We start from the raw sequence: 17,399 nt of genomic DNA, 5'->3' as shown, positions 1-17,399 counted from the left end.
CAAATGATAGGCAGCAGATGAAGAACTTGAGGAATTAAAATTCCTAATACAAAACAAATATAAAGTAGCAGGGAAAAAGACTTTGAGAGGGAGTATGTAATAAAGCTAGAGAACATAAATAAGGTAAAGCCAGTAAGCTATTACAGTTAAACACAAGGCAAAAACAGTGAATCTTAAGTTGAAGAAGCAGAAGTAGCCACTGAAGTTGAGCAAAATATGTCTCAATGCATGTGTTTCCTTTAACAACAAGGAGACGGCTTGACTTGTCCTGTTTGTGTATTTACCTGTTCAGTAAGGGCAAGTGGTTGGTACTCCGTTAAATGTGTGTGTATGTGTTTGTGTGGGCTGCAGTGCAAGGTTGCACCTCCCTTGGGAACTGAATTTAGAAAGTCTCATTGTAGCTCATGCTGGCAGCAGACACTCAACCTGTTTGTGATTCTCTACAATGTAGCTGGGTAGAGAAGTCAGGCCTTGACCTTGATGACCTTACAAAGGCCAACAGCATAGATCTGTGGAGGGAGATTCCCCCAGTGGGTTTTGAAGGAGTTGGCTTTAAGAATGTGAATGGTGGGGCAAATCTTCAAAGGTGCCCTTATGCTGAGAGTGAACACAAAGTATGTAGTTTGAGCTGTTTTTCTAAGGTGTCTGGGATCTTGTCACCAAACCAATTTTGGTGAGACCAATGTTCAGTTCTAGAAGAGAACAAATGCAACAGGCCTTTTCTATCAGCATCCCTTTTTACCATTTAGAGTTGGAATATTTTGGAAAGCTTCAAGCTGGCCGCTCGCTTTTTAATGGTGACTGTCCTGCACTATACAGGGTGGGGTTTCTGGTGGACATTTCCACCACCTCTGCTAGATCACTGTATTTAGTGGTGTTGGAGGTCGAAGCTTCACAATAACCTTCAATGATCACGTCTCATGGAGAGTGCCCCTATGCAGGAAAGGAACTTGTCGCAAGAAGGCAGCAGTCAGTTTTTTGTGGGGCCATTTGCTGTATGAGCCAAGAATTGTGTGTGCTTCTCAAAAGCCAACATTGGCCAGGAAGTCTGAACACGTCTTAATGACCGTCAAACCACAAACTTACTTTGTGCAGAGCTTGGAAGCAGAAGAGGCCCGTTCAACTCTAGAAGAGGGCTGTTGCTGCCCAACTTCGAAGATGATACATACTGTCAAAAGAATCAAGATTGCTGACCTGCTGTTCTACCTCCGTGACTACAAAATAATGATAAGAACTTAGCCATTAGAACATACAAGTTGACCAACGGTACTGATGAAACTGACTACAATTTAATATTTGCTGGTGTTGGGAGCGCAGGGTGCCCACAGAAAGGATGAACTAGCCCATGAAAAAGCAGGGACCTTCCTACTGGCTTTGGTGTGGACGCAGATAATACGAAAACTCTGCCCTGTGTTGAGAATCCGTGAAGTACACAAGGAAGTTTGGAATCTGAACTAGGCCCGCTTACTCCGAATCAGTGACCCTGCCCTCCTGGTCAGGCCTCTCTGAAGGCACAAGCAGCTGGTTGGAGCTGGGAAATCGGCTGTGTTCCAGAAAGGAAAAGAGGCCTTTAATCTCCACTTGTTTGTAGTGCAGTCTAAATTTTTGAAAATTGGTTAAGGAGCTTTAAAGACGGGTTTATCGATCGAATCTTGTTTTGGCGCGGTTTGCTTCTCTAGCACACTAACTCTTGAAAAATCCTACCTTCTTGTACCAAATTGCTACCAGCAGGCAGAAGCAGTATTTAGGAGCCAGTGCATCGAGCTACTAAAAGTCTTTTTTCTCACCGAAGTAAGTGTCCGGCATGTACAATTTATGTTATGTTCCAGATATTATTAATGGGGTCATAGGGATGGCCAAACACTGGATGTGTAATCAGCATTTACTGCTGGCCCATTTTCAAGAAGGCCGCAAGGGACATTAAGTTTTGTTGACTACAGCTGCCGAACTATTGAGTACAGTTAGCCATTTTTAAAGCAATAACTGGCAGAAAAGCTGTTTGTGATAATACTTTGCAGGAAATGGAGTTCTAGGTTTGTATCATGATGATAACATGCTTTCTGAACATTCTGGATGTGCCTCGGTGAAAGCTGAATGGTTCTTTGGGATTGTAGATCAAGATCACCATCTCCAGACCAAAGCACTCCACAATGCCTAGTGATATAACACTATTGATACTCAAAGGCAGTCAGAAAGCAGAATAAAGTCGATCAACAAAACAAAAGAACTTAGGCCAACGCTGTAGTTAACTGTAATGCCTCGAAAGACAAGTGGGTGGCATGGTTGACCTTACTGTGCCAAAGCTTAAGGAACTTTGTTCGCTGAACACACACTAACAAAACGATAATATGGCTCAAAGGTCTTCCGAAACTGAAATTTCAGGATTTAATTTTATTCTGAAGCAGAAAAAGCAGCAATCTAACTGCATATAGCATTTCAGTGCTTTTCTGGCCAAGAGCAGGATTTCAACATTTTCTTTCCTGAAATTATTTTCAGTACTGAAAGGAGTACAAACTGATGTTGAAATTACTTTGCGGTATTTAGACCATAGTATATGATGCCTGTGATGATGAATCTCTCAATACCCGATTGAATAACATCTGTAGTTGTGGTGCAGTATTCGTACGGTTCCACAAATTACCCCAGAGGTAGAGCTACCTTAATTAACTGAGAAACAGTTACCTTTCTGCATAGTTTATGTGAGGATTGCAGGAGGGTTAAATCGTGAGAGGATGTGATGTATTGCCTATGAGAAACAATAGACCTTCCATTCTAGCAGTATATTTCTGATGTCCTGAGTATTCATACTGTTGTTGATAAAATCGCATCTTGCATTTTTTTTTATTTACTTCACAGTACAGTAGAAAGCTGTACTTCATGTAGTTCAAAAGTGGTTTATGGAGTTCATTTTAGTTTCATCTTCCTCTACGAACGGTCATAGACCTATATGCTGGAAAAATCATTAATGTGATATTGTGTAGAAAAGTAGAACGCCTTGTGAATCCAGGTGACTTTGCGTGCATTAGGCCCACATGTTTCTGTACTGATAATGCACCTAAAATGGCAAAGATAAGTGGCTCTAACAAAATTTTGGTAAGAGCACCTCTTGCCTGCCCATGTCAGCTATCAACACTATAGGGCTACCTCTATTCCATACTCCCCAATGCATGCATACTGAGTGTGAGAGATTTCATAGTGACTAATATGAATTTGTGTAGAAGATTACTTGAAACCTTTCAGAATGACACCTTGCCTTACAAATTGTTGATATGTGAGTGATCTTGAGGTACTACCCTTGTCTGAGAACTAGATACGTTAGGATCATTTGAGAATTATTTTGCTCTAAAGAGTCTAACAGTTTTTTAGGGTAAATGAGCCCTCCTGCCAAGTGTTTTGAGAGATGTAGTTCAAACGTTTAGAGTCTTACATTTCTAAGGAGCTCTCTTCTGAAATTAGGTGTTACTATGAAGCGGAGTTGTGGTTGCCAGCACAGCCGCTACACTTATGTTAGTACTCCTGGGTGCTGTAGGTAGGGACTAGGGCATCATTGCATTGCATTCCGTTTAAAGTAGAATTAAGAAATCATGTGCCACAAGGAGTAGGACGTCAATAATAAGTACAACTGAAGCTTTTCGAAGGGCATCACCTAAGCAGTCTGTTGGCATGGCATTGATATTTGCTCAGCAGCATGCTGGCAGAAATGGTTAATCTGTTTAGGGACATATGACTTTCATGATCGAGATTTGCAAGGTGTGTGTTTTCAATGGGAAACACCAATTACATTGGTGTCAATACATCGCGGTGCCATCGCATCGCGATATTTACATCGCAGGGTCATTGACATCGCAGTCTTCTACTACGCGTGCTACAATGGCGCGATGGCTTGAACATCGCATGCAATTACAACGCATGTCACAGGCCTGCGATGTAATTGCAGCCTCGTGCAAAAATCTAAAGAATTACAAAACAGGTGCCAGGTGTAAATATTAAAGCAATGACAACGACAGGCCTGCGATGGTAATTAATTGCAGTCTCGTGTAAAAACGTGCACAGGCCTGCGATGGTAATTAATTGAAGTCTCGTGTAAAAAACGTGCACAGGCCTGCGATGGTAATTAATTGCAGTCTCATTAAACCAACAATTACAAAACAGGTGCCAGGTGTAAATATTAAAGCAACACAAAAAAGGTACCAGGTGTAAATATTAAAGCAACACTTTCACGGCGAGCATATCGTGTGCAATGACAACGACAGGCCTGCGATGGGAATTAACTGCAGTCTCGTGTAAAAACGTGCAATGAATCCAAAGCATTACAAAACAGGTGCCAGGTTTAAATATTAAAGAAGCCGCCTCAGTGCCGACTTTGGTGCTGCCAACCAGGGTTCGAACTTTGGTGCTGCCAACCAGGGTTCGAGACTCCTATGCCTGTTCAGTTCCAGTGACAAACAACGATTTACCACTAGGGCCCCATAACAAGTTGGCCTGAAAATAGCCATGGTATTGGTAACTCCTGCAGTGGAGAAAATTCAGACCACTGCAGTTTGGACCCCGAGGGTCCCCAGAGAGTCCCCAGAGACATGAGGAATAAGGATGGCAGTGGGTAAATCTGGCTCCATTTCACGCGGTAATACCGGCTTTTCAACCATATTTTTACACCGAAATGTTTTCTTTCAGCAACTGAAACATCCAGGAAAAGCACTGATATAATTCCAATGAAACCATTGACTCTGGATTGAAGAGGCGGCGATTAATCAAGGTCTAATGTGGTACAAAAGTTTGGAGTGCGAAAAAAACAACCATGATCACGTATCTGCAAAGACATTACACATAAATGAGACAGACAAAGGTTACATAAAAAAGGACAGTTTTGGACAGGAGACACTTACCGATTGCAAAGTCTGTCCACAGGGTCACGGCTGCTCACATCCACAACACAGACACAAAAGGCTGCAGACACGGTGGGCAATACGATATATACCCCCCCCCCCCAACCCGCTGGGGGCCAAGCGTTAAATCCGGGATCACGCATTGGATGAAAAGATTTCAAACGTGTGGTAGGGCTCAAACATCGCGTTGTCATGTCGCGCGATGTAAAGTCGCCGATGTGACACGCTATCCAATGACATGGCCGCATTTGCGTCGCAACAACGTGCGATGAAAAAATTGCCTCTGTGATCGCCGTTGCGATGTTAGTGCCGCGATGTAAATGCCTGCGATATCAGTGTGGGCAATGGATTGTCATACATACAACCCATTAAAATGCAACTATTGCTTGTGATGCATCCTTCCAATTCTCGCGACATAAATATAAACTATTTCTGACTTTAGAGCTCTTCAATATTTTAATGAAGCTCTCTGTAGTCTGACTGCTTACTCCCTGTTTACCAAGCACTAGCCCTCTAAAATCTCATTCCTTTGGGTAACTAACTTTTAGTTTTCCAGAGACAAATGCTCCTATTGTTAGCTTGCGTGGGTCTTGCATGTAGTCTTCCCTTAGTTTAGATACATTTTATTCCATGAAGAGTTGAACATTGTTTAACGGCTGCAACATTAAAGTCCTAAGACTTTAATATTTTTATGTTTTAGACAATGATAGCTTTTGCTACCTGGTAGTGAAACAGTACATTTCTGCTGTTGCATAACCGCATAGTATTCATAGTTGTCTCAGTTATACTGTGGCATGTGACTGTGGGTTTTGCGGCATACTGGGGCTGGGTTGAGGCATGTAGTATTCTGTGTTGTCGTGGATTTACAGCCGGGAGATTTTAGGTATATGTGCAGGCATGACGATGGGTGTGGTTCTCTTATAAATTATCTAATGTATGATTTTTTTTTGCATTATGTGACTTGAGGTGGTTGCGTGTGTGGTGATGAAGGTATGTTGTGAGCGAGTTGGGGAGACTGCAACAGCAGGTTGTTGGGTATTTGAGAGACTGTCCATTCTGTTTGTGAGTCATGAGTTCCTGGTTTGCCCAATGCCTAACTATGAGTTTGGTGCTGCATTTTATACCAGTGTACCAGGATAGGCCTGTGATGATGGTAAGTGATCTTGTGTTGTGTTATGTTCGCTGTATTGTGGCTCGATTGAGGCAGGCTGCACAGCAGTAGGACTATGCATTGCTGTGAGTGTGGCATATGGAGTTGTATACTCTTTTTAAACAACTTTATTTACATGTTTCTTACCAGGGGCAAAGCAAGAATGACATTTGATAAGTGATATTACATTGGGTAAACATGATCAAATGTACTCAACTGCACACATGAATACATTCCAGTTGCATAGCAGCTAGGTACCACCGAGCAGGTTTTAACACCAATGACACTGGATCTTCTTACAAAGTAATTACAGAGAATATTTAATTTCTGCTTTGGGAAGGGGCTGCAGGCCTGGATCCACATCAGTTTCCAGCCCATCCTCCAGTCAGCCTTTGTTTCTTGCCCTCCTTGAATAGTTGAGATTGCCATTTCAAAAGCACTTCATTTGATAAATTGCCTTCATTTTCTCAGTTTGGCAAAATATTCCACAGTTTGATTGCTTCTTCTATAGTCGTCACAGCATGTTGCTTGCCATTCACCTGAAGGAACAGCCAGGAAAGGTATCCCCATATATAATGGATCTTTATAAATAATTAGATCGTTACTATCGTGAGGACCTTCCTCCTTGCAAATGTGGTTGGTGAAGTGTCCTGGAATACCATGAGGAGGCAAATCCTGTATGTGATAGGTTCAGCTTTCCTGGCAGCCCTCGGGAGCTTCTCTTTGATCTTAAAAAAGTGGACTCTCATCTGCACATCTGGAATCAACTTGTTTCTCATTTTTTATGTTCATAGTAGCCTGTGAGTGCGATATAGTTCTATGTTAGAGTTGCCAGTCCACTGCAAAAGTCTAAGGAAGAGACCTTTAACATAGTGGTCTAGATCTGTGACTGCTGGATTTCCTCTGGATCCCCTCTAATCAACAAGTTGTTTCTCCTGGACCTGTTCTCCCCATTGTTTAGTAGGTTCAGGAAGTTTTGATGTCACCTCTCAACTTCCTCCACTCTTATCTCCAGTTCTTTGCTCCTTCTGCTGTTTTTAGTCAGTCTGCCCTTAGTTTATCTTTTTGTATTTAATGGGCTAGTTCTGAAGCAGTTTACACAAGCTCCTGGTATAGGGATTATCTCTATAACCTAAACTATTTAACTAGAAGTCATACATCTGCCTTTGTGGAGGGGTGTCGAAATTGTACTCCATCTGTAGGACAGGTGTGTGTTCCATTGGGGGCACATCCAAAAGCCCAGTGAGTTGGTTTGAGATTTGGACAAGATGAGCACCTCTTTAATATTGTTTCTGGCTGCTGACCTGCACCTGAAGGGCACTTCCAGCCTGGTCTATCTGAACAGTGTGTGTGCATCCCGACGCTCCAATCAGCATGAATGTCATAAGTGTCATTCAACCTTCCACCAAACTCCAGATAAACAACTGATACCAATTATATTTGACCGCTTTGGTGTGTTTTTGTATTTCTTTAATTGGGTAGAAATTGAATGAAAATTCTTTTTTGTATCCTTGTTACTAGGAAATACGTGTATGTCAGTAACATAATTTCAATATTGCCTGTTGGGTTGCCTCTCTCTAATCTGCTGTAACACCTTCAGCGCGGCGCGAATTTTCGCGCTGTGCTGAAGGTTCTACTGAGCCCACCGCCTCATGACGGAACGGTTCCGTCATGAGCACAGGCCAACCGACGCTCATGACGGAACCGTTCCGTCATGAGCATCGAAGGGGTTAAGGATGGTAGACCTGGTAATGTGATATCTTGAGTCAGTTTAGGTTTTTAGCCAATAGCGCTTCTTATGCTGGAACTTGGGAGTGACTGGTTACAATACCAGACTTGGTGACTGTGTCTCACATGACTCAGGGCTGCTTACACAGTAGTCACATGGCAGGCAGGAAGACTTAGGTCTTAGGTCAAAGTCATTTACATGTCATCATCCTACCTGAAGACTAACAGGACAGTGGATTGGGCAGTTGAAAATTAGGCTCACCTGTAAAAGGCCAACTGTGCAGGAGTAGGATCAGTCACATGTCAGTATTCTATTTCAAAGGCCAGAAGAGGTTGGAAAGAGTAAGTCTCGACATTACGTCATTGTAAAAAAATTGCAATAATTGTAACAACTTTATAACTTTACCAGTCCCAGAAAATGAAAAGATCACACATAAGGTCATTGTTTTTTTACCCACTGTGAATGATGGGCCCCTTTGGGGACATGCATTGTAATTGTTGACCACCCTCCCTTTTCGTGCCTTCACTGATCTAAAATAATCCCTCTTTTTCAAATGTAGAAGGGCACAGCCCACATTGTTTCATCATGCTCCCACTGATAGCATGTTCTTTCTCTTTTTGCATTGTGACTCTTTGCCTGTTGCATGAAGACGTGATGGTTCCGGGCCTGCTATTGCACTAAGCTGTTACAGCCCTATGTTAGCCGGAAGAGCATCTTTCAGTGGCTTCCTTTATTCTGCTAAAACATGCAGACAGGCGACTGCTGAGGGTGTTTATAAGGCCATTACATGGGCCATTTGGGTATCTGTGCAAAAGGACATTGGGTTCATGAGACAAGTTAGATCACATCAAAATCAGTGATGTGCCTCTTGGAAATTGGAATTTATGGAGTGCATGTACCACATTGCATACATAAATGATCTAAATGTACATGAATAGAGTAAAGAAAATTAGCCATTTGGATAATAGGAGCTTTGGAAGGAATCTACATGCATTAAAATGGTGAGATGGGCATAGCTGAGTAGTTCATGCCAACCTTGGCAGGAGAACAGTAGCATTTATATTGATTTGGCATGGCTAGTCCAAAGTGAGAAGTGTGTTGTCCTGGGGCCCAATCCATAGCAATAACAATTACTCCCTGCAAGCTTGGCATAACAATCTAAGACCAAGGTATCAGGGAGAGGATTACGTAGGATGGCCCCCAAATAATGTTCCCTTGAGAAATCGCTTTAACCCACTTGTAGGTATGGAAGAGATCGATTGACCATCACAAGATCTTCCTAGGATTACTGATAATCCAGCAATAGGAGAGCCCAGCTTGACGGAGAAGGGGGAAAGTGGCAATGGCAATTCACTGGAGATTGCTCCCACCGATGATGACCAAACTTTCGATGTTCAAGTTCTTAAGGTATTTTCTACCAAAGAATGTGATTCAAGTCCAATCCTTTCTGGGAACAATCTAGAAGTAGTAACAGAACCAGATATGAGAAACAAAAATGATCAAAAGATGGGCCTAATTTCGTGGAATATTGCTGGACTTGCATCAAGACTGGAGGATGAGGCATGGCTGGACTTTGTGGGGGACTGTGATATCCTGTGCCTGCAGGAAACATGGAGCAGAACTGTCCAGAGTATGGAGGGTTTTCATGCCTTTAACACCTTAGCAGTACCCTCTCAAATGGGCAGGGCAAAAGGTGGTTTGATGTCAGCAACCTCCTTAAAATTATGTAAACTTGCGGCCTCTATAATAGTTGATTCACCTTGGTTTCAAGTGTTAATGCTGGTTAATTTGTTCCCTGAACCATTGCTGTTGATCAACTGGTACTACAATATCTTTGACAACAACGAGACAACTGTAATCTCAGAATTAGAAAGGACCATAGCTAGGGAACGTCAAGAACAACCCCAACTATTTGTTATCTGGTTGGGAGATTTTAACTGCTCATTATGTGCCCATGGTGATTCAAAGGTGTGTGGTTTGACAGACTCACATGATCAACCGCTGTTACATTTCAAACACACACCTCAGGGGGATGCGTTAAATAACATCATTATTTTAAATGATTTATGCATATTGGAGCCCTGGGTTGGCCCAAACTCTGTGCCTATACCGACGTTTCAGGGAACCAGGGGCACCATGAGTTTTATCGACTTTGTAATTGTCTCTAGTGGGCACCTTTCCTATGTTGATAAGTTGGAAGTAATACCTAACGCTGCCAGTGACCACAATCCTTTAATTCTAACCTTGTCTTGTCCGGTTAAACCCAAACATTCTATCTGGGAGCAACCGGTAAAGTATAGCAAAAATCAAGGTATTACCCTTAAATGGGGTAAAATAGACGTGGTGGGTCTTGAGGCAGAGATCCTGAATGGATATAGCGCTGAATATGAGGCCTGCCTCATACCTACAACCAGTTCAGAAGAGGTTATAGGTAATTTTGAATCCCTATGTGAGCATGTAGCTGAGCGCCTAATAAAACCAATTGGTAAAAATAAAAAGTTAGGCCCCAGATGGTTTGATGCTGCATGTTCAGCAACGCAGAGATCGCTGAAAGCAGCATTAAAACAAAAACCTAGGGATATAGAATCGGTTAGAGCAGCTAGATTAGCTTATAAAGAAGCTATTAAATCAAGGAAGTTGGGTTTAAAAAATCAAGCCTGGGAAGATTTAGAAAAGTCAACGGAACTTAAGGATAGTAGACTTTTCTGGGAAGTCATCAATCGCCCCCTTTTTGCAAATAATGGTATGGACAATATTGTGATGGAGATTGACTGTGATTCATGGGAAACTCACTTTGGGAACATTTTCAATCCTCATAAAATTCAACTAAATGTGATATCGTCAGGGGATGTAAGGGTATCTGTGGTTCCCCAATCTTCCCTTTCCCTGAGTTTATCGTTGACTCTGCAAGAAGTGGAGGATGCGTTATTAAAAGGCACACCACTAAAAGCACCTGGCCCCGACCGAGTACCTTTGGACTTTTTTAAACACAATGTCAAGGTCTGGGCACCTGTGTTGTTGAATGTTTTTAAAGCAGTTGTCACTAGCCATATTCCGGCATCCTGGAAGGAGGCAGTGGTGGTGCCAATTTTTAAGAAGGGCGATAGATCAGATCCCCGATGCTATCGCCCAATCTCATTAATTGATGCATCATGCAAGATTCTGGGCAGGGTCATTTTAGCAAGATTAGAATCATGGGCGGATTCGGTGGGTCTCATTGTAAATTCCCAATATGGATTCAGAAAAGGCAAAGGCACTGTTGAACAGTGCCTTAATTTGGCCCTAATTATTGGGAAATACACAAAGGCAAGAAAATCTTCAATCCATCTTGCTTTTATGGACCTATCAAGTGCATTTGACACTGTCTGTCGTAGTAAGTTGTGGCAAATGATGGAGGAAATGGGTTTTGAGGAACCCCTGGTCACTCTTCTTCGTAGACTTCATGAATCTACTACGGTGGCCATAAGGTTTGGGCCAGGGGGAGAGAAAACCAAGTCCATTCCCTCGACCGAGGGTGTCCGACAAGGATGCATATTAGCTCCTTTTTTATTTCTTGTATATACTAATGGCCTGGAAAAATACTTGTTGGACCATTGTCACGATTTTCCAAAAGTCAATGGCAGAAGCATTCCAATGCTTTCCTATGCCGACGATACGGTACTCATGACACTTACAGCAAACAGCATGCAGCACTGCCTTGACGCCTTTCATAAATATATGTTGGACCTAGACCTTAAAGTAAATTTTGCTAAGTCTTTTATCATGGTCTGTGGCCCGAAGGGCACCAAGAGCAGAAAGTTTGTAGTGAGTAACTTCGTCATTGACAAGGTTGAAAATTTTAATTACTTGGGAAATCTTTTTAATCACAAACTAAGTTGGGCACCGTTAATGAAGACACGAGTCCAGAGTGCTAGTCGCTCAATAGAGGGATTGTTCCGCTTCTGTGGCAAACTAGGCCAAAAACCCATTACACATTTAAAAACTCTGTATAAAGCCAAATGTCTGTCGATTGCTACCTATGGGGCAGGGGTCTGGGGGACAGATAGCCCTGACACGGTACAGATTATGGAAAACAAATTTTTAAAACGTGTCCTGGCCATCCCATCAGGCTCCTCAAACCAATTCGCCCATAATGAATTAGGTTTAAACTATGTAGGTGATATTATTCGTCTTTCGCCTCTATTGTTGTGGGGCAAAATATGGTTATCGGAGGATTTGCAGCTCACTAAAGATATCCTCCAGGACTGTTTAAAATTGTCAAATATGAATCAAATCCCCTGGCTATCCTACGTAAATGAAATGTTTCATAAAATAGGCTTGGGTGATACCTTTGACAATCCTGAAAATATACAGGGAGATATTAAAAATGTAATCAAATCGAATTACTGGAAATCTTCGATTGTAAATTGCATGGACAGCCCCTATGCCCCTAAGGCTGCCTTACAGCACCAGTTTTATCTGACCTTCACAAATCATCTACAATGGCGTTTTTATTTGACAAGATTTAGGCTACATACTCTGCATTTTCTTTTCGCATTTCCTATACAGAGGGGTTGGTGTGAGGAACTCCCCCCTTGTAATTGTAATAACAAAGATAGCCAAAACACAATGCATCTTGTTCTTTTTTGTTCCTTATATAAAGACCCGAGAACCCGGTTTATCAAACCGATTCTCAAGGAAAAACAAATACGCCATTACAAAGAGGGTTATGATTTCTTAATATCTCTGTCATCCCCTACAGTCTGTTGTGCAATGTTGAACTTTATACGCGTATCACTCCTGATTAGGAAACGGTATGGCTAAAACTTTGCCCCAAGAATCAGACCACCTGATATGTACATTTTATACTTCTGCACCGTGATTTTCTCTGCTACTTATTTTATTTGTTCTTAAAAATACCCTTGCTCAATGAATTATGTACCACCCAGAAATTATTAACTGAACGTAATAATATGGTTATGTGACTTTATCTGCCAATGAATTTTTATAGTGCCATAAACTGTAAAACTGTTTTTTATAATGGATCTTTACTGTGTTTTGTAAATGTACTTCTACTTTTATGATTCTTTGCATTGAATCGAATAAAGTTTTGAAATGAAATGAGTGTTGTCCTGGTTGCTAGTTTCTTACAGATTGGAATGTGCTGCTGCTCTGGTTTCAAACATGTCGATCCAACCTGATAAAGTTTCTCTGATTTATGTGATGATGCACAATTTCAGAAGGAAATAAAACTTTTATTTTTTCTTGCATTTTCAGATCAGCTCTGTTTTATGTGGATCTAACTGGAGGGAAATGTGGTAAGTGCATTTTATTCCACTTTACTTTGTGACCTAGCTCCACCTCTCAACAGATTTATATTTACATGTGGCTATCCTTCTCTCCAAGCCTCATCCTATACCTTGTCTTTGCAGAACTCCTCTCAGATGATTCAAAGGCTGTCTTTTCCCCACGACTGAGCCCTGACCAGTGCCGCATTGTTTACCTCGAGTCTGGTGTGTTTGGGCCCCACTTGCAGTGTTTCAAGCTGCTCATGGTGAGAATGGACATAGTTGGAGCCTAAAGAGTTTCCCAACTAAAAGGCTAAAATATGTATGTTTTTCTTTTTTTTATTGAACTCTTTGTAAGCACAAAATGCTGGTGGTTTCAAGTTCAGCGGAACGGGGGAGCATTTAGATAGTACATGGACGATATAAATTGCAAGGGGTTTTAGCTGCTTGTTTGGTATAGACAGAAGATGCAGGTCAACTTGTTCTGGGCATAGAACATAATGTAGACTGGACTCTGAGTGTAGTCAAAGTAGATTTGTGTACAAACGTAAAATGGTGGACTTGGTAAGCAGCAACGTATATTCAAAAGGTTTGTCTAGGATCTAGTTTTGTGAATGCATACCCCTTCTTAATTTTGACTTTAATGTTAGTATTTAATTGACCTGTCTCCATTTGCAAATCAGTGTTGTGCATTTCATTAGTTATGTATTAAATGGTAAGTAACACAATAGACGGTTACAAAACTAAAAACTTGTGGTTTCCTGTTGAGTCATATACTTCCCTTGCACAAGTTAAAAGTTAACTTCAATGTGGATTCTTTGATATCAAACGTTATGAGGTTGTTAGGCATCTTAGGACTGTGCTGTGGCTGTGGGTCTTGTTTTCACTTGCCTGGAAAGTGATATCTTCTCTTCTACCTTATTATATATCTTAACTAACAGTGTGATCATAGTATGACCAAACCATTAGCAAGCCTATTGTTTGAAAGCTAATACATATATTACAACAAAGAAACATTGTACATGTACTTTGGTTAAGTCGTACAATGAACTTCAGAGCTCTACTCCTTTAATGGCAAAATATCTTACGGGGCAGGTCTCTAGGTGGCCACACTGGTGTCACACCTAAAGAATACGCTCTCTGTGAATACCAGTCGCAAATATGATTCTCCTTATTCCCAATATTAAACCAGGCACCCATCAAATAGAAAAGAGAAGCATACCCAACCATTATAGGCTCCTCATACATGTTGTATCAAAACCCCATCTTGAATAGTGCTGTGGTTTTAGGTGTTGGCCTATGATACTTCAGAGGATTGAATTATAGAAGACAATGGGGCAAAGGCCGACTGCGATGGAGCATGGGTTAGATACAAAGCCATGGTGGGTCCCTGGCCAAAGAGTTACCTCCGGGCTTGGAAATTTCTGGATAATAGGTGGTCATCGATAAGTTGTTGACAGGGCAAACTGCAATCTGGATCTGAACTTGGGGTTAGACGGCGGGTTGCCTAATAGCGGCGTCCTGGTGCAGTTGTTGAAGGCTTGAAAGCTTCAAGCAGAGCAAAATACGGCATCCGTGCTGGATGTTGATCGGTTTCTGCTCTTTATCGCTCTTGGTGAAGCCCTCTACTTTCGGACTTAGAAACTTTTCTGGAAGTTCGATCTCCTTCAGCGGGGTGAACCAGCTTATTGGATCCAACCGATGATTCAATGTCTACTGCTTTAGCTTGACAGTGGTCCTAGTCTCACGTCGGTTCTTCAGAGGAACAAATTGGGAAGAAATGTGAAAGTCCTAGCTTTGGCACTTTGGCAGGAGGAGTACACTGTCACCCCAACCAAGCTTTCCATGACCTCGGGAACAGCACTATGGGGATCAGGACTCACTACAACAGAAGCCACCACGGCAGGTCCAGTTAATCTGGTCAGCTGGGCTCTTCTGGAAATTGGGCTTCTTGCAGCTATTATGTCACTGTAGCTTAACAGGAGGTCAGCCAACTGGCCTTTGAAGTCCACTTCTATGTCCTGGGTATATGTGGGAGCACTTGGGGTTCTCCTCAGAGGTCACAAAAGCAGGCGCAGTCCTTTTTCTGTATTCTACAAGTCTAGCAGTGTCCTGAAGAAGGTGCCCAGTGGTGGTGGTATGTGTATTTTTAAAGCACACTATCACCCATGAGGGTATCCTGGCCCTTAGCAGATGTGTGTCAGCAGCTCTACCTAAATTGTAGGTTGGTTAATTGAGAAGCCAGGTCTTCTTCATCTTGTGGAATTCAAGAAGAGAGGAGGAGGCTTTGATGTGGAGAAGGAGGCTGTCCTTCGCTTTAGGAGTGATGTAAGAGAACGCTTGCCCCCGATCTTGTTCTGTATATGCGTGGGAAGGTGGTGAGTGCGAGTCTTGCCAAGCAGAGGTGCCTGAATGGTTGGTGAAAGGATATGTGACTGTTTAGGTAGGTGGGACCCGAGTTGCGAATTGCCTTGAATGTGTGTGTGAAAGGTTTGAAATGAGCGTGTTTGTGGATTGGAAGCCAGTGTATTTCGCTGAGGTGTGGTGCAATGTGATTTCTTTGTGGGAGGATGAGAATGAGTCTGGTTGCTGACATCTGGATGGTTTGTAGTCTTCTAGTAAGTTGCTTGCTGATCCTGGCATAGGTGTTTCTATAGTCCAACTTGCTGGCAACAAGGGCATGAGTGAATCTTCCTCAGCATCTTCAAAGTGTGGAAACCGGATGCAGTGATGGCGTTAACGTGTGCAGTCATGTCCAGTTTGCTTGGTGAAGTGTTCTTTCAAATGATTACTACTTTTGTCTTCTCTGTGTTGAGCTTGAGACACTTATGCAGGTGGTGAACTTGTTTGTGGCGTTAGGGGTCTCGTCCGAGAGTGAGAGTATGAGTTGCGTGTCATCTGTGTAGGAGAGGTTGTTGGTGTTTTGTGCGCGGATGACTTTGCCCAGAGGGATCATTTATGCCACTTTTATGCCTGGCATTAGCCAATAGATGGGAGTGACAGTAGCCCCCTTACTGACAAATAGTGAAAATGTTTCCAGGGTAACCCTACTCAAGCGTGCAGCAGTTCCTGTGTGCCCTACTGCAAACAATCCCTCAGTGCCCCTGTATATCTAAATCCAAGATGTCAGAACCTGTTGTGGCTTGAGTAATTGCCCACCTCAGGGTTGTGGCCAGGAAAATAAGCAAAGCCTCCATTGTGGGCACTCAAAACCAGTTCTAGGGGGGCAGCTCCTCTCCCACTGAATTGATACCTGTTTGGCAACAAGGACAACAGAAGAGGCAATCCCAGGTGTGAGCTGAATCTGCCTGTGATAGAGAAAGCCCATTGGTAGATAATTACATTCCTGGGCCTGCCAAAGCGGTGCTCCAGTCAGAGAAAAAGGACACCTCCACCTACCCAAGCCTTTTGTCTCTGCTTTGGGAGAATATTCCCACCTAATCAAAATGCCATTCAGCTCCTGGGTGACATTTGGAAGCTCCGGCAAATTGTATTTCTAGAGGCTTTAGGCAGGATAAATGTATCATTTTAAAAGTACCTTTTACAAAACAGCTGTTACATATTCAACTTTGCCAATTAATTGAATTTGTATTCAATATTTTAAAAGGTCCCCCCCAATTTTTTTTTAGCTGATTCCTAAGCGGAGATAACTTATTTAACTTTCATAAAGTATCCCATTGGTTTCCTATTGATCACCAAAACCTGCTACAGTGAAAATAGATTTTAGAGCATCATCACTGTAAGGGCATGTTTAACATTGAACTCTGACTTATACTGTTTTGAAATGTTTTTCACCGATCCTTATTGGGCATTAAGGCTAACTTGAGGATGACTTATTAATATTTAAAAAGAGGGTTTACAGTTGCCAAAGGGGTTTATTTTGACAAGTCCAAATTTGTAGTTTTAAAACATCTTTGCACTGTCAGGCTAGTGGTGACACAATTTGTGCTGCAGCAGACTAGTGACGGTTAACTTCCAGGCCCTGGGTGACATTGTACCATATAATAGGGACTTATAGATATGGTAAATATGGCAATTCGGTGTATACCAATTTGACAAGTTTTTAGAGTCTGAGCACATACTCTGGGCACAACAGTGTCAGAGTGTGCAGAGTGCAAAAACCAGTAATAAAATATAACAAAAAGCGGGGGTGCCCGCAAGAAGGGGCATTTTCCTACATTCCCTAAAAAATGCAAGTGAAATCTCAGTGCTTTTGTAAATTGACAGCAACAGGTTGCCCGGGTGACCCCTCACTGTGGCCCAGTATCCTAATTTTAAGAAACATTCAAGCCCTAACCCTTTAAATGGAATTTAGTGTCTCAGCTAGGAAATATTGTGTCTCATATTTAAATCCTTTAATATGGGGC

General features: G+C 42.2%; 1 protein-coding gene across 3 annotated transcripts in view; it reads left to right on the top strand.

Annotated features, from left to right (window-relative positions):
* Positions 1–17,399, top strand: part of LOC144782069 (acylamino-acid-releasing enzyme-like) — a 500,573-nt gene that overhangs the window by 186,747 nt on the left and 296,427 nt on the right. For all 3 annotated transcript variants that reach the window (XM_078661213.1, XM_078661214.1, XM_078661215.1), the window contains 2 exons: positions 13,022–13,062; positions 13,177–13,298. In XM_078661213.1, the coding sequence (XP_078517339.1) occupies positions 13,022–13,062; positions 13,177–13,298 (163 nt within the window). The remainder of the gene's footprint in view (positions 1–13,021; positions 13,063–13,176; positions 13,299–17,399) is intronic.

Source organism: Lissotriton helveticus, chromosome 9, assembly GCF_964261635.1.
Source record: "Lissotriton helveticus chromosome 9, aLisHel1.1, whole genome shotgun sequence".
NCBI lineage: Eukaryota > Metazoa > Chordata > Amphibia > Caudata > Salamandridae > Lissotriton > Lissotriton helveticus.
The sequence above is the reverse complement of the archived record's forward strand: the minus strand, read 5'-3'. Positions and strand labels throughout refer to the sequence as shown.